The 20412-nt window shown below is 45.0% G+C and overlaps 1 protein-coding gene across 1 annotated transcript in view; it reads left to right on the top strand.

The window, feature by feature from the left end:
• Positions 1-19435, top strand: part of Lrig3 (leucine rich repeats and immunoglobulin like domains 3) — a 48853-nt gene extending 29418 nt beyond the window's left edge. The window contains exons 6-19 of the mRNA XM_052165701.1: positions 345-488; positions 793-936; positions 1333-1476; positions 2365-2445; positions 3762-3833; positions 5720-5791; positions 6269-6432; positions 10909-11229; positions 12392-12673; positions 13661-14113; positions 14754-14912; positions 16047-16190; positions 16320-16586; positions 17790-19435. Of these exons, the coding sequence (XP_052021661.1) occupies positions 345-488; positions 793-936; positions 1333-1476; positions 2365-2445; positions 3762-3833; positions 5720-5791; positions 6269-6432; positions 10909-11229; positions 12392-12673; positions 13661-14113; positions 14754-14912; positions 16047-16190; positions 16320-16586; positions 17790-18034 (2692 nt within the window). The 3' untranslated portion in view covers positions 18035-19435. The remainder of the gene's footprint in view (positions 1-344; positions 489-792; positions 937-1332; positions 1477-2364; positions 2446-3761; positions 3834-5719; positions 5792-6268; positions 6433-10908; positions 11230-12391; positions 12674-13660; positions 14114-14753; positions 14913-16046; positions 16191-16319; positions 16587-17789) is intronic.
• Positions 19436-20412: the final 977 nt, after the last annotated feature.

Raw genomic sequence — 20412 nt, 5'->3', positions numbered from 1 at the left:
CCACTCCCCAGAGCCCTCCTGACTTCCTGGGATGGGTATCACTCTCATTCTGCATGCACAAAGGATGAATATCAATTTGTTGACTGCTATCCTGAGTGGACAACAGCTTAGACATGAAAATCTAATGTGTTTCCTGTATATATATCATGCTTTTTGCATAGACATTCACTCCCTGTATTAAAAAAAAAATGAAATCCTTGTCAATAAGATATCTGGGAAATTTAAAACATTCTTGCAGTTTAGCACTGACTGGATTAAACGTATTGCTGCGCATGACATGTTTTATTACCTTTAGAATTTAATTGACACATGAGTTAATGGCTTAATTGTAATGTCCAACACAGAGAGCTGAACAGAAACAAGATTAAGAGCGTGGATGGACTCACATTCCAAGGGCTTGGTGCACTGAAGTCTCTGAAAATGCAAAGAAATGGAGTGACGAGGCTGATGGACGGGGCCTTCTGGGGGCTGAGTCACATGGAAGTGCTGTAAGTGTGCGTGATCACAGGTCCCACTCTGACACGTGGACCCCCGAATCCTCAGTGGACGCTAGGTAGCTCAACCTTTGAAAAGCCTCATTAAATCCTCACGCTATACAATCATAGCTTTAATTATTTAGTTACGTTTCAGGCAAACTGCATAAATCTTTTGCTGATCTCCTTATATATCAAAGACAAATATCCAGGCATGTGAGGGATATGGCTTAAGTTGCATGGGGCCAGCCATGCATGTCTTTGAAGAGAGCAGACCATGCACCCTGGATCCCACCTTTGGTTTCCATTGTGCTTGCAGGCAGCTGGACCACAACAACCTCACTGAGATCACCAAGGGCTGGCTCTACGGCTTGTTGATGCTGCGGGAGCTTCATCTGAGCCAGAATGCCATCAGCAGGATTAGCCCGGATGCCTGGGAGTTCTGCCAGAAACTCAGTGAGCTGTAAGTTACCTTTTATTCTCCTCAGGTTCGAGAGTGGGGATCCTGCTGGAGGATGAGTTTCTTACCACTGACCTGTGAAATTTTCATAACAAAGTTGCCAAGGCGACAGCAGCTTCCCCATGTGCCCTTGATGCTGTATTTTTGGTTGTGATACATTGAAGCCAATGCTGCTTTTTCTAGTACTGGGTGGAGCTGACAGAAGTGGTCATTGTTTCATGGACTATTTATTTGATTTTAATTACTGGGATTAGGAGTAATGTTTACCTGGATACTGTAAGGCAGAATGTTAAAGCAGGATTACTATAGTTAGATTTATTACCTCTCTTTTAGAAAACAGATTATTATGTTGAATGGAAAGATAAAAGCTTTTGTTGTTGTTGTTGTTGTTCTTTACAGAGACCTGACTTTCAACCACTTATCGAGGCTAGACGATTCCAGCTTCCTTGGCCTAAGCCTACTGAATGCCCTCCACATTGGGAACAACAAAGTTAGCTACATTGCTGATTGTGCCTTCCGGGGGCTATCCAGTTTAAAGACTTTGTAAGTTACACATTTTGCTCTCCGTACACGAGCCTAATTGGTTCCTAAATGTGCCCACTTTTCTCCCAGCAGATCTCCTTTGTTGTTGAGGAAGTGTGTACAGCCTCAAAAGTGGGCTCTTAATCTTTCCCAGAGCAGTCTGATTAGAATACATCTATTTCATCCATGTGTGTTTCTTAAAGACATTTTAAGAGTATGCTGATCAGTCTGCCCCGGTGATTGCAGTCTCCCTGCTTCACAGCATCGCTGGGAAGTTCAAACTGCTGAAGAAAAAGATGATTTGACGTCTACTAATTATTTTTTCTTTACAAAATATAGATTAAAAATAAGCCAGAGCAAACAGGACTATAGAAGGGGCCTTAAGGGAGCTGAGAGTTTATTCGTCTGGTTCCCACCCCCCTGACTTCTGTCCTAAAGAAGAAAAGTATTGAATTAACTGACCTTTTGAAAAATCTCTCCAATGTTAATTTAATGCTGTGCCATGGGCTTTGGGATTTTGCACTCAGAAACCGGCTCTCTTTTCCATCTGAACTATTACAGAGTGGAAAGACATGCTATACGCTTTGGCTCCTGTCTGTCTTTGTGATGGGAACTTGAACTTGGTTTTAAAATTTAATGTATCTTTCAAGTTGTTCAGGACTTGAGAGTTTAGCTCTCTTCGTTTAAGACTTAACAGGGCTAGTGTTACTGTCTCAGTTTGGGGGAAGTTCATAAAATGTTGAGTGCAGAGTTCAGGGTGTGAGAGGCACCTTGGAGAACTGAGTTTCTTCTTCTGAAGTGGGTGAAGGTGGGGGGGGGGGTTAGGAGGACTCTTGTAACAAATAGCACCTGGGTAGCATCTAATGTTTCTGAAAAGTATGTCTAAAGAGAATGCTGTGTTTTCCATAGGGATCTGAGGAACAATGAAATTTCATGGACCATCGAAGACATGAATGGAGCATTCTCTGGGCTGGACAAATTGAGGCAACTGTGAGTATAATTTGCCTCCTCTATGACTTAAAATTTCTGTCTTAGTTGAAGTCAGATCCATCAGGTGACATCATAGGGTGAGGAGTAGGTGTGACATGTGCGTGAGCCCTTGGTCCTTCTCCCTAGTGAGTGGTATTGTTCACAACCTGTGCATATAATTACCTATTCTTTCTTCCTTGGATGAAAGGAAGAAAATTCAATCCTGGACTTTGTCTAACTACTCATTTTGATATCTAGATAAGAACTTGCAAATTATGTTGACTGGTGCTCTTTAGGAATGGTCACTGTGTAGAAGCGAGTGTCTTTATGCCAGCATTTAGAAGGGTTTCCCATTATGCTGTAGTTGTGAGTTCTCAAGTGAGTCCACTGTCCATCAGTCACGCTACATCAGGGTCCAGAAGGGATGCAAACGCTTTTTATTTTGCAATGAAATGGTTTTGTGGGTGGTTCCGTTTTCAATTGATGACGAAGGACATTTACAGAGAAGAGTGGGGAGAAAGCTGCACTGAGTGTGTGGGGGGTGGGAGGGTGGGGGGGTGGGAGGGTGGGAGGGTGGAGGGGCAATGAAATGGTTTTGTGGGTGATTCCCTTTTCAATTGATGACGAAGGACATTTACAGAGAAGAGTGGGGAGAAAGCTGCACTGGGTGGGGGGGTGGGAGGGTGGGAGGGTGGGGGGGTGGGCACAGCAATTCTCCAGAGAGACTCACATAGCACCTGTGTTAGCTGAGTATATGGATGACTCTTCTGTTGCTGTGTGATAAGATTTGACCAAAAACAGCTTAAGAGTTTATTTTGGCTTATGGTTCTAGATAGCTAGCTGTCCAAAGTGGCAGGAAAGCCATGGTGGCTGTTGGCAGCAGACAGCCGAGAGACCACATTTCTGCTGTACACAGGAAGCAGAGTGAACTGGAAGTGGTGCCAGACTATAAACTCTCGAAGCCCAACCCGGGACATACTTACTTCTTCCAGCAAGGCTTCACAGCCTAAGCTTTCTATAGCAGTTCTGCCAGCTGGGGACCACATGTCCAAATCTATGAGCTCACAGCGGGCGGGGGCATTTCTTATTCAAGCCCCTACATGGAGGTGTCTGTTGAGTGCTTTGAAACCCATGTTAGATAACTAATGTTACTGAATGAGATGCAAAGAGTCAAATATTTCAAGTTACATTGTCTAATTCAAGACAATAGTATTGCTTACAAAAGAGAATAGTCCTTTATATAAGAATCCTGCTCCTTGACTTAATGGCTTTTAAAAGTTAACTACAGTGTGATTGTACCTTCTTCCACCCCACCCCCACCTGCTTACCCCCTGCAGAATTCTCCAGGGAAACAGGATTCGATCTATTACCAAAAAGGCCTTCGCTGGTTTGGACACATTGGAACACCTGTGAGTAAGCTGGAATTTAGTTCCCCTGAGGGTGGTCCGAGAGGGGTTTCAGTTTATAAAACAGCTGTGCCATTTACACATCTGCCTATCTTCACTCATCTTGTTTTCTGTCTACCATCAGTAGTTTACCTGTGTGCTTTCTTGGGATATAGTCTGTAGAGATAGAGATATAGAGACAGAGACAGAGACAGAGATAGAGATATCTTAACAAGAATCTTGTTCAGAAACTATTGCTATCATTTTAAAATGTTAGCTGGAATCCCTGAAGATTCATGGGTTCTGTTTGTTTCCAAGTCAAGATGACTTGAATTTTAAAGAACAAGAAGGTATCCCTGGAGAATACCTTGATGGAGATTTGAGGGTGGATCGCAGTATCCCGAGAACCTCTGTTGTTGTAATTGCTTGATGTAAAATACACAGCCTAGCCGTCTCTGTTTCTCTGTCCTGGTCCACACTCATCACTTGTGGACTGCCAGGAAAACAGGCGTTTTCTGGCTTCACAGAGATTCTATATCCCTTTATCCGTTTTCCCTATATCCTATATCCTTTTAGTCCTAGACCACTCTGGTCATGGTTCTGAGTCCATGCGGGTCTCAGGCACCTTTGGCACACATTCTTGAAATTTCCAGGCAGAGGGTTCTCTGCTACTTAAAGAAGACACTTAATATTATGAGAGCTGACCTAACTACCTGTTAGTTTCCTATTCGGATAGGTTAGAGTCTGCTTTCTTTATTGAGGAATGCTTGTATCCAGCAGTTTTCCTATGTGTTAACTTGGACACATGCTATCATTTAAGTGAAAATTTGGCTTGTACCTTACTGGGACTATATAGTTGGGTGTAATCTGTCTGTTGGCGACCTTGTGGGCATCTCCTGGCACTGTACCAGTCATTTGGAGAGAGACATGGATTGCCAGCCCCACCTAGCACAGTGCAGCAGTAGGAAATTGCAGAATGAGTCTGCAAAACTGAGCGCCACCGTGTCAAGCCAGAATTGCTGTTATTGAAACAGATTGTTTTCAAAGGAAAACTAGCCAAAGGGTTTGTCAGCTGGCCCATTCCGTTTCTGGGAAAGTGGAATTAGTGGATCAGCAGAGTATTAACCTCTGCCTCAATTTTCTTTAACCTTCCCTGACTCTCCCAGACTCTTTCCCTACCCAAGTCTGGCACATTTAGTCTTCATTTTTCTCTTTCTACATGTCTCATCCAAACCGTGTGTGTGTGTGTGTGTGTGTGTGTGTGTGTGTGTGTGAATGTAACCATTGTGGCTGGTAGTTTAATTCAAACTGCTATAAAGTACCAGTTAAAAATAAAGTCAACACAAAATGTCCTTCCATTTTATAGATGTCCTGCCTGAAACATTACTTGGTTTAATAAATACATCGCCCTGAACATTGCTGCCTTTGCAGTGGTGAGCTCTGTGGGACAGAGTCAGGCTGGAGTCGAAACTAAGGGGCTCAACAACCTCCGTCCCCTGTCATGCATGCCAGGCTTTCTAGTGAAGCCATCTTGAACTGGGTTGCTTTAGGGATACCTGCAATAATGTATTCTAAATCAATCGACACAACACATCACAGAACGTGCGCTACCAGTGTTGTTTCTTAGGTTGTACTCTTAATTAATAGCGAATTTAAGTAGTGAGAAATGAAGTGGGGCCAGCCGGAGCCCTGAGGTGTGGACCCTGGGAGGGTGACACTAATAAGTTCTTCCCTGTAACAGGAAGTCTCTAGGTGCCTTGGTCAGAGCTTTATGAGGGAGTTGTCCCATTCACACATTTCTATGTGAAGTCTTTGGTTGGTGAATGGGGGTGGGTGGTAGGGTGTGGCCCAGGCCTTAAGGACACAGCGTGGCCATAGGTCACTGACAGGTTTGGTTTGCTGTTTTCCAGGGACCTGAGTGGCAATGCTATCATGTCTCTGCAGAGCAATGCGTTTTCCCAAATGAAGAAACTTCAGCAACTGTAAGTTTTCCCCTTTTCCACCCCAAGGGGAACCATCATGTGATGCGACATCTACAGAAAGCTGTCTAGTGCATTCTTGACATTATTAATGGTTACGCAGGGAAACAAGGGGAGTCGCCCATTTGTTCCCTTGGTTGCAACTGCAATTTCTTTTTCTGTTTTGAATTTGAAGCTTAAATTTGTGAGACCATATATAGTATGGTTCCTAAATATAGTTCTCATTTTCCATTAGCTGGGAATTTCTGATGTGTCGGTACTTATTCCTCAATAGGACAATAAGAACATCGAAGACCGAGGGCCTGCTAGCTTGATTTCTTGCAGTTATGGTAGACTATAGAGTATTTACAACATCACGCATTCAGTTTCCAAATTCCCCGCTTGGCTCATATTTATGTTCGTTTGATTTACGTACGTTTGATTTACCTTTAGAAATCTGCATTTCATACAAAACAAACCGAATGTCCTTCCCCTCTTCAGGCATTTAAATACGTCCAGCCTTTTGTGTGATTGTCAGCTAAAATGGCTCCCACAGTGGGTGGCAGAGAACAACTTTCAGAGTTTTGTGAACGCCAGTTGTGCCCACCCTCAGCTGCTGAAAGGGAGGAGTATTTTCACTGTCAGCCCAGATGGCTTTGTGTGTGGTGAGTAAAACAGCATCCCTGATTTTTATTAATTCTCTTTTTATTTCCCTCTCCTTTGTTCAAATAATGGTTTTGAAGAGATCTGCGTTCTCTTAATAAGCTTTTCCTTTTCTGCTGAGGTGGATGCAGTGGGACCTATAGTCTGCTGCTTGTTAAAGTTTTACAGATGTTGGTAGGGTTTGCGTGTTTGTTTTAGCATCCTCGTGGTTTGCTGGCGAGGGTGAAATTGGAGCTTGAAAGCTCTGAGAGTCGGCCCAGCTCCCCTGCTCGGTACTCCCCTCCCCCCCTCGCCCTTCCTCCTGCCGCTTTCCTGCACCCAAGCTGAGGAGACCCTTACTGGGGTTCGGTACCGCTTCTGGAAAAGGCACAGGCACCTTTGTCTGTCGTGATACGACATTGAGGCTTGCCCTCTTGATTTTAGAGACTGTTGGGAAAACTTTAGTTCCTAGGAGTCACTTTCAAAGATGGTCCCTGGACCTGGGAGCTGCATCTGTCTGTGTGCTGGTGGCTGTCATACCTGGGGGCTCGTGTGTGCTCTACCACGGAGCCACACCACCAGCTCCCCGCCTGTCACTGTTTTCTTTGTTTTTCATTTTTTTTTTTGAGGTGCCTTGAACTCTCTCTGCAGTCCAGCCTCCTAAGTCCGCGGGGTTATAACTCTGAGCTACTGGCCCAGGCAGCTTGAAAGCGGCGTAATTGCCATTTGCGGCCTTTTAAAAATCAGTCTGCTCTCTTTTAAAAATTATAAGTTCCTATAATTATAAATTATATATTCATAAAATCACAAATTTTTGAATTCATGCACATATGTGTAATTGTTCTTTCTCGGCCCTTCCTCTTCCCCTGAACCCCCTTTGTCCAGACTCCAGCTCCGAGTTTCGTGTCTTTTGGGTGTCCCTCTGTGTTTAATCAGTGTTGTGTGCGTGAGCTCAGATGGGTGAATTATCTACTTGTGAAAGGACAATGCCCCGTCGCGTGTGACTCCCCATCCCTCAGTAACCACTAACTGCCTATAGCCCTCAAAGAGGGGTATGGCCACCAATGAGCGCCTCCAGTACCTGGGATAGAAATCCGCATGGCTTGTGGTATTTTGTGGTATTTTAGGGCAGTTAGCTCTCTGCTCTTTATCCCTGGGTCTTTTTGAGAGGCCTGTAGGAAAATAAATAAATAAATAAATAAATAAATAAATAAATAAATAAATAAATAAATAAGTAGCTAAGGAATCAGGGCTGCAGAGACATTAACTGTTTGTCGGAGGGTAAAGCATTAGGAATGGCAAGTTTGAAATTATTGTAAAGAACTTAAAGATCCACTGTCTTAGCAAGCACCAGTCTCAGAATTCGAAATCTCCCAGAGTTCCTGTAGCTAGATAGGAACAGACCATGGTTTAAAAAAAATACAGTTTTCATCTCTGATTCAGCTTTCTGTCATATACACCAGACCGCTCCTCACTCTTAGCTTCCAGGGAAACCTTTACAAAAATAAATGTGTGTGTAAAACAAGAAATCTAAATTTGCTTACATTCAAGCATGTGCGAGAACATACTACAGACCCACATTTTATCCTGACATTTAAGCGTGACTAAACACTGCTTTGCCTATATATACATATATAATATTATGTATATATAAGAAATATTTTATATATAAAATACATACAAATATGTTAAATATATAAATATATAATATATATAAAGTGTTGACTATATATAATCATGTATATATTATATACAGCACATATCACATATTAGTACATTGTATATCATATACTATATTAATATATATTTTTAGGTAGCAGGATTTAATGGTGTCAGCAAGTTTTTGGAAATAAAACCTCTGGCATAGGTTTGGGATGCAAGTCAGCTTTCAGGGACCATCCACAAGGGCCCATGTTATTCGTTGTTTGTACCTGTACCTCACAGTCTCACCGTTCTCTGGCTTGGATATATGAACTCCACGTACTGTGAGACAAACCATACACATTGCCCACAGTGCTCGTCCTTTTCTTTACTTCTGCACTGTGAACCAGGACACTGACATATGGGATGGAAACACACACAGAAGAAACCGTCCTATTTAACAGCCCAAAGTGGGGGAGGGTAGAAAGCCGGCAGCGAAGCCATGGTCAGAGCTGCACCCTGCTTCAGCTCCTGACCCCTGAAAGCTTGTGTTTCCTGATTAGCTGTTATCCAAAAGTCTGTGTCAGGAGATCTGGTAGTTTCCTTTAGGGTTTGTGTAGACCATCTCTGAGAAACTGAAGTTTAAAAAAGGTAACTCTTCCAAAAAGTAACAGGGAACTAAAAATAACTGTATAGAATGAGAGTTGCCCAGCTCTAGTTACAGTGTAGCCCTGACAGGCTGTGCGGCAGCCTGATTGATGGACTGAGGGCTTCAGGCCCCAGCAGAGCGCCAGCCTGCGCCTGCTTTTCCATTCCTTCTATTTATTTGGCTTTTTTGTTTGTGAGTTTGCTTTTTGTTCATTGCTGTCTTTTCTTTCTTTCTTTCTTTCTTTCTTTCTTTCTTTCTTTCTTTCTTTCTCTCTTTCTCTCTTTCTCTCTCTCTCTCTCTCTCTCTCTCTCTCTCTCTCTCTCTCTCTCTCTCTCTCTCTCTCGACAGGGTTTCTCTGTATAGCCCTGGCTGTCCTGGAACTCACACTGTAGACCAGGCTGGCCTTGAACTCAGAAATCTGCCTGCCTCTGCCTCCCAAGTGCTGGGATCAAAGGCGTGTGCCACCACCGCCATTGGTGTCTTGTCTTCATTTGTTTATGCATGTGTGTGCCTGTCTGTCTGTCTGTGCACCGTGTCTGTGCAGGTACCTATAGGGCCAGAAGAGGAATTAGAACCTCAGGAGATGGAATTACAGATGATTCGAAGGCGCTGGGAACCAAAGCCAGGTCCTGTGCAGGCGCAGCCCACCCCGCCTTGAGGATATGTGTGACCTGCCATTGCTGACTGCTTGCGCGTGCCCTACTTTAGCATCTGATGCAAGCCTGGGCACAAGGTTGCGGTTGTGGAGAATAACCTTCACAGATCATCTGTGAGCCTGGAGCTGTTTCAGCTGCTTTTCTGTCTCCCTTAAAGAAATATTCTTGCTGGATGGTGGTGATGGCACACACCTTTAATCCCAGCACTCTAGAGGCGAAGCAGGCAAATCTATGTGAATTTGAGGCCAGCTTGGTCTACTAAATGAGTTCCAGGACAGGCAGAGAGAGCTACCAGTCTAAAAAATAAATAAATAAAACAAAACCCAAAACCAAACTAAACTAAAATTATAAATGTCTGGGTGTGAATGTGTGTATGTGTGCATTGTATATATACATTACATATAATATGTGATACATGTATGTAATGTGTATATGTAATATACACATATGTGCTATAATGTAAACTATATATAAGATGTATGTGTATGTATGTGTATATTTAAGATGTATATACGTGCATATATGTTATATATGTAAAACGTATACTGTAACATACATAACCAAACATAAGAATAAATATATACATGTATCTATCTATATATACATAGATGAATGTATACATACATGTAAACATGTACACACGCATGTATATTTATACATATATATATATACATGCATGTATATATGCATTCTTATGTTTAATGGTAATGAATATGGTAATTATACCTGTGCATGGGTTACATTGTTACAGTTCATTATAGGAAGATGCACTGCAAGATCGGGCTACCTGGTGGATCCATCACCTCAAACCTAAATTATTTCCTTGTGCTGGGAGTATTACAAATCCCTCCACCACAGTCTCCTAAAATAGTCAGATGGTAGTACCCACTACATCACTCATTTAAATGGGGTCTTGGTCCCTCACGATGTCTTACGAGCTCCTTCTGTGCTTATAGAGAACACTAGACATGTGGTATAAACATTTATGATTATTTCTTTTTTTGAGAAATTCATTTTTTATTCGATATACTCTTTATTTACATTTCAAATGATTTCCCCTTTCCTGGATCCCCCCTCCCTGAAAGTCCCATAAGCCCTCTTCCCTCCCCCTGTTCGCCAATCAGCCCCTTCCTGCTTTCCTGTCCTGGTATTCCCCTACACTGCTGCACTGAGCCTTTCCAGGACCAGGAGCCTCTCCTTCCTTCTTAGGCATCATTTGATCCGTGAATCGCTTCTTGGGTATTCCGAGCTTCTGGGTTACTATCCGCTTCTCAATGAGTGCATACCATGCGTGTTCTTTTGTGATTGGGTTACCTCACTCAGGATGACATTCAAGGTAATGCTTTTCTCGGGTACATAACGATGGACGCGTTGTCCCTATTGCACAGTTTACATGCTCGTTCTCCTGGTTGGTGTTCATCCCTGGCTCAGCTGCTCTTTCTGTAAAACCCAGTCACGGGATTAACCCTAGACTCTTTCCCGGTGTTGGCGGCTGAGTGCCAGGCTGCAGTCTCAGGCCCTCAAGTCTTCTTTCCTTCTTTCGCTTTAAACAGATGATTTCCCCAAACCCCAGATCACGGTCCAGCCGGAAACGCAGTCGGCCATAAAGGGCTCCGACGTGAGTTTTACCTGCTCAGCTGCTAGCAGCAGCGACTCCCCTATGACGTTCGCTTGGAAGAAAGACAACGAAGCACTTCAGGATGCGGAAATGGAGAACTACGCGCACCTCCGGGCCCAGGGAGGCGAGCTGATGGAGTACACCACCATCCTCAGGCTGCGCGACGTGGAATTCGCCAGCGAAGGGAAGTACCAGTGCGTCATCTCCAACCACTTCGGTTCCTCGTACTCCGTCAAAGCCAAGCTCACCGTCAACAGTGAGTATCTGCTCTCTGCTGCTGTCTAGACACAGCAATAGGCTCTGTCTACTCCCTGTCTTCCCCACTCAAACCCTGCCTTTTTTTCTCCTTGTTTCCCACCCAGCTCCTTCCCCGCCTCTCGCTACACAGAATCACAGTTGCACAAAGATTTACATGAACCAGACACTTTTCTCTCTCTGGGACACCACGATGGGCCACAGAGTATATTTTTAAAGTATACGGCCTTTAACTGAGCTCTGGATGTGACTCTTGCCACTCCTAGATTATGGCTATGTGACTCTCAGCAACTGACTTACCCTCTTCCCTGTCTTTCAACTTAGAGATGGGGCTGGAGGGCTGGCTGGCTCAGAGGTTAAGAGCACTGGCTGCTCTTCCGAAGAAGCCGCATCCAATCCCACCACCCACAGAGCAGCTTACAACTGTCTGTAACTCCGGTTCCAGAGGATCTGACACCCTCGCGCAGACAGACATGCAGGAAAAACACTAATGCACCTAAAAAGTATAGGTTCCTTGTGTCGCTTCATAGAAATGTCATAATTTCATAGATAAGCTAATGTGTGTGTCAGGGGCTTGGTGGCGTGCCTTTGCATTTGGGTAGGACTCAGTGAGGCACTTTCTTAGAGCTGCCACTGTTAATAAACAGTAGTCCTGTAGCTTTGTACTGTAGGCAAACAATCCTACAATCCTAAGTTTGTATTTTAGGTACTTCCCACTCTATCATTTTAACCGTTAATGTCTGCTTCGTAGATTTAGGAGATGATTCGTTATGGAATTCTTTCAACAGGCAGTTGCCAATGCCTGGCACATAGGAGACTTGAGTGTAGACCGGGATAAAGTCACCAAATGTTAGGTCCTCCAGGACTGGAAAGAGATGACGTGCATGGTCACAGTGCAGAGAGATATGGATCTGCCCAACATCTCTGACTTAATTATTGAGAAAACTCAAATGTGACCAGAGAATGCCAGGAGGGTCTTCATCTGAGGATTCTGTGACCCTGTGTCACCCTGAATCCATCACGCTTGCGTCTGGGTAAATTTCATTTCTACAACTCTGTCTTTGAGTTAGAAGGAACCGTTTCTTCCCAGAGCTAGCCATCTCTGTGAGCACCTGGCTGGGAAGAGGGCCTGCCTCACATATACATTGCTTTTGTGATTTCAGTGTTGCCTTCCTTTACCAAGACCCCCATGGACCTCACCATCCGTGCTGGGGCCATGGCCCGCCTGGAGTGTGCCGCCCTGGGGCACCCGGCCCCGCAGATAGCCTGGCAGAAGGATGGAGGCACAGACTTCCCAGCTGCCCGGGAGAGGCGTATGCATGTGATGCCCGAGGATGACGTCTTCTTCATAGTGGACGTGAAGATTGAGGACATCGGGGTTTACAGCTGCACGGCTCAAAACAGCGCAGGGAGCGTCTCTGCAAACGCAACCCTGACTGTGCTAGGTGAGGCGGTTTCTTGAGACTCCAAGGTCATCTTAAATGCCCCAGCTCACCCAGAGACTCTCCATGCTGCAAGGGGACAGGCAGGGGGTCGGGGTGAAGAGCCAGAGAGCTCTGTCTTCAAAAACTAAACAGCCTCTGGGTAGCTCTGATTCCAGGGAGATGAATCTGCCCCCTTGACTCCAAATACAATCTCCAGGGCTATCCTTGTGCACAGGGATTATTCACAACCATTGGTCATCTCTGTGTTATAAAGAATGTGTAAGAAAGCATCTATAGCTAGATCAGGAAGACATGTTCTGTCTGTTCCTCCTGCCCGAGTCTCTGTGAAGAATTTCCAGTTCTTACCTTATCTCACTGTGGGTCAGATTGGGAAAACATTCATGATTTACATGTCTTTGGGCGAGTTACAATAACCCACCAAGATGCAATAGAACCAGGTCCCAGATTTTCATACAGACCTAGGTATCTGGCATGAGAAACTTGATTTTAAAAGAATTAAGTGTGGGACTGGAGAGATGGCTCAGTAGTTACGAGTGTGTATTGTTTCAGATTACTTGAGTTTGGTCCATCACCCACACTGGACAGTTTACAGTTGCCATTAACTCCAGCTCCAGGGAACCTGTCACCTCTGGTCCCCACAAGCATCTCTCTTGCATAAACATTCCCACAAAAAGACACATGCATACAATACACATAATAAAAATAAAGGGAAATCTCTAAAAGCGTCTGAGACACATTATTCTTACACATTTTTCATATTTTAGAAATTTGCTAACCTTGGCACAACTGAGAGAGGTCGAGATAAAAATTAGTCAGTATGACCCTTACATGATGGGAGGAGTGACTTCACCAAGGTTGCTTTGTTTGGCGTCTGTTTACTATACATGTCCAGCGAGCTGTAGGAACATCCGATTTAAATGAGTTCACCTGCTAGGTCTTACGTGGAACCCGGTTTTCATTTAGGAAATTAAAACCTTGTGCTTTCAGAGACACCGTCGTTTTTGCGGCCCCTGCTAGACAGAACTGTCACCAAGGGAGAAACAGCGGTCCTGCAGTGCATTGCCGGGGGCAGCCCGCCCCCTCGGCTGAACTGGACGAAAGACGACAGCCCTTTGGTGGTGACCGAGAGGCACTTTTTCGCAGCAGGCAATCAGCTGCTGATCATCGTGGACTCGGACGTCAGCGACGCAGGGAAATACACATGTGAGATGTCCAATACCCTTGGCACCGAGAGAGGCAACGTTCGCCTCAGTGTGATCCCTACTCCGACCTGCGACTCCCCTCACATGACTGCCCCGTCTCTGGACGGCGACGGGTGGGCCACCGTGGGCGTGGTGATCATAGCCGTGGTTTGCTGTGTGGTGGGCACGTCCCTCGTGTGGGTGGTCATCATATACCACACAAGGCAGAGGAACGAGGACTGCAGCATTACCAACACAGGTGTGTAAATATGAGCGTGTGTGCTTGTGGTTTCACAGACACTCGCTTCTAGAACTTGTTTCCTGGTCCACTTCAGTCTCAGCACGGGACTCATTCGCTGCGAGCTGCAGGGATGTGGTCAGCTAAAAAGCGATACCGGTCTGAAAGACTGCGTTGCACAAAGGGGTTTTTTAGTAAAACCCCATCAGGGTATCCTGGTGGCTGAGACAGAAAATCCAAGCAGAGGGAAGTAGCCCTTCTCCAGGATGGATCTAGGGAGGCGGGAGCCACGTGGGAGTCGGCACACTCTCCAGCAGTCCTCCTGCTTCTTGATGGGTTCGCGCATGCGCACACAGCATTTTGTGTAGGGGAGGGACCACTGTTGATGAAACAGGGTGATCAAGGGCCTGGATTCATGGCTTTGAGTCGTTTTCTTAGTTAACATGTCGTTTTGAAATTTGAACAGGGGTGTATTCCCTGGGTAATGAAGTAAAAATGAACTAGGGTCATAGAGCAGGAAAGCCATCCCTTGCCGCTCCTGGTTTTTCCGGAATAGATCTTCCCTGACTGATGTTACAGAAACCAGAACAGCCTGTATTATACGGCCCGTGCCAGCCATACTGAGACACAACTATTGATGATTGCTGTTGTTTGGTTACAGATGAGACCAACTTGCCGGCCGATATCCCCAGTTATTTATCATCTCAGGGAACATTAGCTGACAGGCAGGATGGGTACATCTCCTCAGAAAGCGGAAGTCACCACCAGTTCGTCACTTCTTCAGGAGGCGGATTTTTCTTACCACAACACGACAGTGCCGGTGAGTGTCTGAGATGTCCGCGGGCTGCTTTGAGGTCCCAGAGAGGGTCATGGATGGAACAGTAATTCGCAGAAGAAATTGTTTACAGTGATGAGGGCCTGGCCCACGGTTACAAGCAAAGCTACCATCCCCTTCCCCATCTAATTTTTGAGACCAGACTTAAAAGTTTTATTAAAGACTAGACATACAGCGAGTGGATAAAGATGATTCACCTGCTCTGAGTAGGAATAGGGTCCGTTTGTAGCTGCTCAGAGAATAAATTTAAACAAGAAAGCAAAAGACCAACACAAGTAAAAAACAGAACAAAGAAATTGAAGGGAACAGTAGAAAATGGAAAGACTCCCCTGCTCAGGGACTGGAAAAAAATCAGTATTGAGGTAAATGGCTGTACGATCAGGAGCAATCTACAGATTCAAGGCAATTGACGCCAAATTTCAACGCCTGTGGCCTGGAGAGATGGCTCAGCTGTTAAAAGCACTTACCGCTCCTCGGAAGGACTTTCCCCGTGGCTCAGAACTGCCTGTAATTTCAGCTCTGGGGGATCTGCCCTTTTATGTTTACACACACACAAATATCTTTTCTTAAATTTTTGATAAGCCTCTTTTTTTTTTTTTTGAGTGCTCCTCTTCCTAGTCCTCCCACTACTGCTGACTGTTTAATTCCGAGTTGTTTAATTGAAGTACCCTGAGATGGTTTGGTTTTTGACTCTTCTTTGAGGTAGGAAACTAAGAGGTGACTGGCCAAATGGCAATGCCTGTTTCTAGTCAGTTGTGACATTTTACAGGAAAGCAGTAGTCCTGAGAATTCAAACCGTGCCTGTAGACACGGATCCATTTCCCTTAAAAACCCAAATGGAGCTAGCTGCAAGGCTGACATACTTGCCCGGTGGATAAGCAGGCCCCTCTCCAGATGCCCTGAATGAGTGGATCCTAAGTTGGGCCGTTTACAGCTCTAAGCCGAGGATAGCTTCAGTAGGCCCTTAGAAGCCCAGGGGCACAGGCCTCGGGAAATCCTGTGTGCTTGCGTACCTTTTCCTGTTCATTGAATTCTAGCCCAGTTTTTCTTCTATAAATACGGAAAGTGCAGAGAGTGTTAAATACAGCTGGTTCAGTGACTGAGGGTTGTGTTTTCAAGGGACCTGCCATTTTGACGACAGCAGTGAAGCCGACGTGGAAGCCGTCCCAGATCCGTTTCTCTGCCCATTCGTGGGCTCCGCAGGCCCCGTGTATCTGAAGGGGAATCTATACGGCCCAGATCCATTTGAGGTTTATCTTCCAGGTATGGTTTGTTGTTGCTGTCATTTTGTTTGTTTGTTTGATTTTTTGCTTGAATGCAGTTTTGTTTCCTGGGCAGACTTCCCAGCACGCTAACTCTGTCTCTCTTTGTCATGGGTCCCAATTTGAAAAGGTTGCAGTTCTGACCCAAGGATCGCTTTAATGGACCACTGTGAGGCCAGCTACACGAAGAAGGACTGCTTCTCCCGTGCTCGTCCCTCAGAGGAACCCTGTGAACAGGTCAAGAGCCTCCCGTGGCCACATTCCAGAAAGCTCTCGAACTCCACGTACTCTCAGAACGAGGGCCTTGCAATTCAGACTCTGTGTCTAAACAAGTCCTCCATGGATTTTAGTACAAGCGCGGAACCAGCATCGGTTACGTCGAGTAACTCCTTCATGGGTACGTTTGTCAAGCCGGGAATTACCTCGCTTCTCTGACTCAAACTCAAAGCGTTGGACAATAGTTCCGTTCCTAAGGTCACTGTGAGATCCCATGAGTTCTCAGCCCTCTGAGTTTCTGAAATACACTTGGGTGGGAATGGTGTGCGGTTATGTATTTCATCTGTACCTAAGCCCAGGAGCTTTCTGGATCTTGCTGTGTGTGGCGTGTAGGAGACAAGAGTTTGGAGAATGACTTAGGAGCTGAGCTTGTCAGCCATGTGGAAAAAGTGGTTTTGGGTCCCGGCAGCCTGAGGGGCGGAGCTGTAGACTGCGTGGTTGTGGTTTCATGTCTCGTGGCTTCTGACTGAACTCACAGAGGAGGCCTGGGAGAGCAACATCCTATCTGCCTAGGGTCAGACAAGCAAGACTGCCTTCAGCAGAGGAGGCCTGCAGTGCCTGTGGCACAAACCTGTACATTTAGACAGCAGCTAGCACCGTGGGTAGAGTGTGATTTTTTTTTTTCTTTTTTTTTTTTTTTTGGTCTCATGTGTGGGAACCGTTGGCAGGAAGAACAGAGAGTGGATGCTCTTTTTATGGAGTGAGGCAATCAGGAAAAAAAAAAAAAAACAAGCCTCAACGTGCCGTGGCGTGTTTTTGTATTCTTGGTTTGTTTTTAAAGGAGAATTCCAAACGATTCTCCTTGAGTGTTTAAGAAATGTTACCCTTTGTCCCAGTATGATTATTTATTTATATACGTCCCTGAAGGAAAAAAAAAATGAAGTGTGTTTTGCAGAACTAGGGAAGGAATTTTAGTTAACTGGATGATATTTTGCTGCCGTTGAAGAAAGGGCAGGACCAGAGTCTTGAAAGAATGCCCTCTGTATTGAGGCAGAGCCGCTTCCCCGCGGGCCAGTCCTCCTTCACTAGAATCAGGGGCTCACATGTCCTCAAGCAAGGGCTCTGGGGGTGCTTTTCCTAACATCGAGAGACTTCAGGAATCTCGTTGTTCGGTGACTAATGTTACTAAGGGTCACAAGAAAGATCGGGATGGGTGCGTTTGTTAGATGAGCGGTGTGCAGCGGTTCACAGCGCAGACCTACGCCTGCGCAGGGACTTAGGGAGAGGCTTATCATGTGAATGGAAACCACGTTCGTCCCTGTCAGGGTTCACTCGTGTGCTAGCAGAAGGACCCACGCGCTCATGGGCGTCTCTTTTCTTTCAGGAACCTTCGGGAAACCTCTGAGGAGACCGCACCCGGATGCCTTTCCAAGCTTCGCACGACCACCAGACTGCCAGCCAAGGCCCTGTCAGGGGAAATCGCTTTCCTCCCCAGAGCTGGACTCTGAGTCCGAAGAAGATGAAAAAGAAAGGACAGATTTTCAGGAAGAAAATCACACGTGTGTTTATCAACAGACATTGCACGCGTACAGGACTCCAGACCGCCAGCCTTGTGATTCGGACACATAGCCTGGAGGGGACCAAGGAGGCGCTTCCACATACTACCTCAGCTGGGTTTCTATTTAAAAGAGACAGAATCCTATGTTTTTAAACGGACTTACAAAGTTTGAAAAGGAAAAAAAAAGATGCTTTATTTATATAGATGAACCAAAATTACAAAACGTTATAAAAATTTTATACCGGGAATAACTTTCATATAAAAAAATACATCTTTAAAAGTATATTTTAACTTTGTTTTATATGAAAATATCTTATGTAAATTAATGGTATGAATCCATGACTATTTTATGTATTTTTATAAAGCCAGATTTCTTTTTATTGAGCATGAGTGCCGAAGCCTTTTCAATAATCCGGTCTTAACATGCTTTTCTGAGTGGTGGTCGCTCGCTATGTTCGATCCCGCACACCGCTTTAATAAAACGGGCCACTCGGTGTCCCACCCCTTTTATACCGGAATAGTTTCCAATGCATTTTTAGACCTAACTCATTCAGATTATCACATCTCAGGTGAATTAAAGTTGTATTTAGCATACTAAAGTACAATATCAAAGGACAGCTAGACAGCCCGTTCCACCCGCCTCCCCGGATTGCCGTGTTCACAGACTGACATCTGCGGTTCACAGCCAAGCAGGCCGCATGAGAAGGAGTCACTTCACACACAGGAAGATAGGCTGCTGCAGTCTGGCCACCACTGTAGCTTGGGCGATTCCACAATCCACGTTTCTTTAGTGAAGCGGATGCCTTGTGGGCCTCTACCTAGTGTCTATCCCAGGAGCTTCCCATCCCCCGTGGTTGTGTTATAACTAGAGGGCTCTTTGTTGCAAGTAGACAGGGATATTGTGAAGATCAGATTTCATCGCCCTCTGTGCTGAGCTTACTGGTACACGTATAGCAACTTGGTGACTGGTCTTCAAGAAAGGGGGTGGGTGCAGCACACAGCAGTGTGGCTGAAGTGTGTGTGCTCAGTGCCTTGAAGGTATTCTGAAGTAATTATTTTACCGAACATATCTTTCTAACTTTGTTATTTCTGTTCTACTTGGTTGGAATTTAAGGTACTGAACGTGTTACTCCAATACCTAAGGGCATTTAAGGTGTTTGTTTTAAATAGTATCAGGGAGAATGGTGCATGTCAAACTCATGCACACAGGGATGAGCAGATTGTTAACACTATAGAGTACGACTGCGAGAAAAAGAATAGATAAACTTTTACTGCATTGGAAGACTCTTGTGATAAAACTGGATGAACGTGGCTGGGAAACACTGGTTTGTATGTGCCATTTAAAGAAGACATTCTGGCCCACATTAAATTGTCAAGACAAGAGTTAGTGTAGCATACTAAATTCAAAAAACAAAAACAAAGCCGAGGGTGTAGATTTCAGCCATTGCAGTTTTCTGGGAATAAACTGAAAAGAAGCCTGTGGAAAAGCAGACTCTTGTGAGAGGACAGGCTGGAGACAAGGATTTCCTGCGCTGTGTCCATCTCTATTGAGAGCCATGGACCCAAATCGGAGTCTAAGACAGAAAGTGTATCCCTCCAGTGACTAGGGAAAGTGATTTCCCACGCTTTGGCTTTATTCGACTTCTGAAATCTCACTGTGAATTCATCTGCATTGTTAGCCCAAGTACTGCAAACATGGGCTTCTTAATGGGGAATGTCTTTCTAAAGGAGCTATTTTTTTCTAACTTTAGTACAAATGTTTACATCAACACCTTAAGGTGAAACACTGAATTCCAGTGCTGGAAAGAAGGCTCAGCAGGGACGAACCCTTGCTGATTTCACAGAGAGCATGAGTTCAGTTCCCAACACCCATATGTCGTCGGCTCACAACGGTATACCTCCAGTGCCAGGGAGTTCTGACAACTTTTGCTGGTATTACAGGCACCAGCATGTTGCACAGACATGCTTGTAGGCAAACTTATATAAATCTCTTAAGAAAAGGAAACACTGGATCCATCAACATGATTTTACCATGCTGGGTGCCCAAACTTGTGGATCAGATGTAAATCATATATGTCTATAAGAAAAGTACAGAAATTTACATCAGCAAGAAGAGTATTGTTATGATTTGTATATGCTCAGCCCAGGGAATGGTACTATAAGAAGGTGTGGCCTTGTTGGAGTAGGTGTGTCACTGTGGGTGTGGGCTTTAAGACCCTCATCCTAGCTCCCTGGAAGGGAGTCTCCTCATAGCAGCCTTCAGATGAAGATGTAGAACTCTCAGCTCCTCCTCCACTGTGCCTAACTAGATGCTGCCATGCTCCTGCCTTGATGATAATGGACTGAACCTCTGAACCTGTAAGCCAGCCCCAAATAAATGTTGTCTTTATAAGAGTTGTCTTGGTCATGGAGTCTGTTCACAGCAGTAAAACCCTAAGACAGATATGCA

Source organism: Apodemus sylvaticus, chromosome 20, assembly GCF_947179515.1.
Source record: "Apodemus sylvaticus chromosome 20, mApoSyl1.1, whole genome shotgun sequence".
In the NCBI taxonomy this organism is placed as follows: Eukaryota; Metazoa; Chordata; class Mammalia; order Rodentia; family Muridae; genus Apodemus; species Apodemus sylvaticus.
Note: the sequence above shows the minus strand (reverse complement) of the source record. Positions and strands in the feature narration are given on the sequence as shown.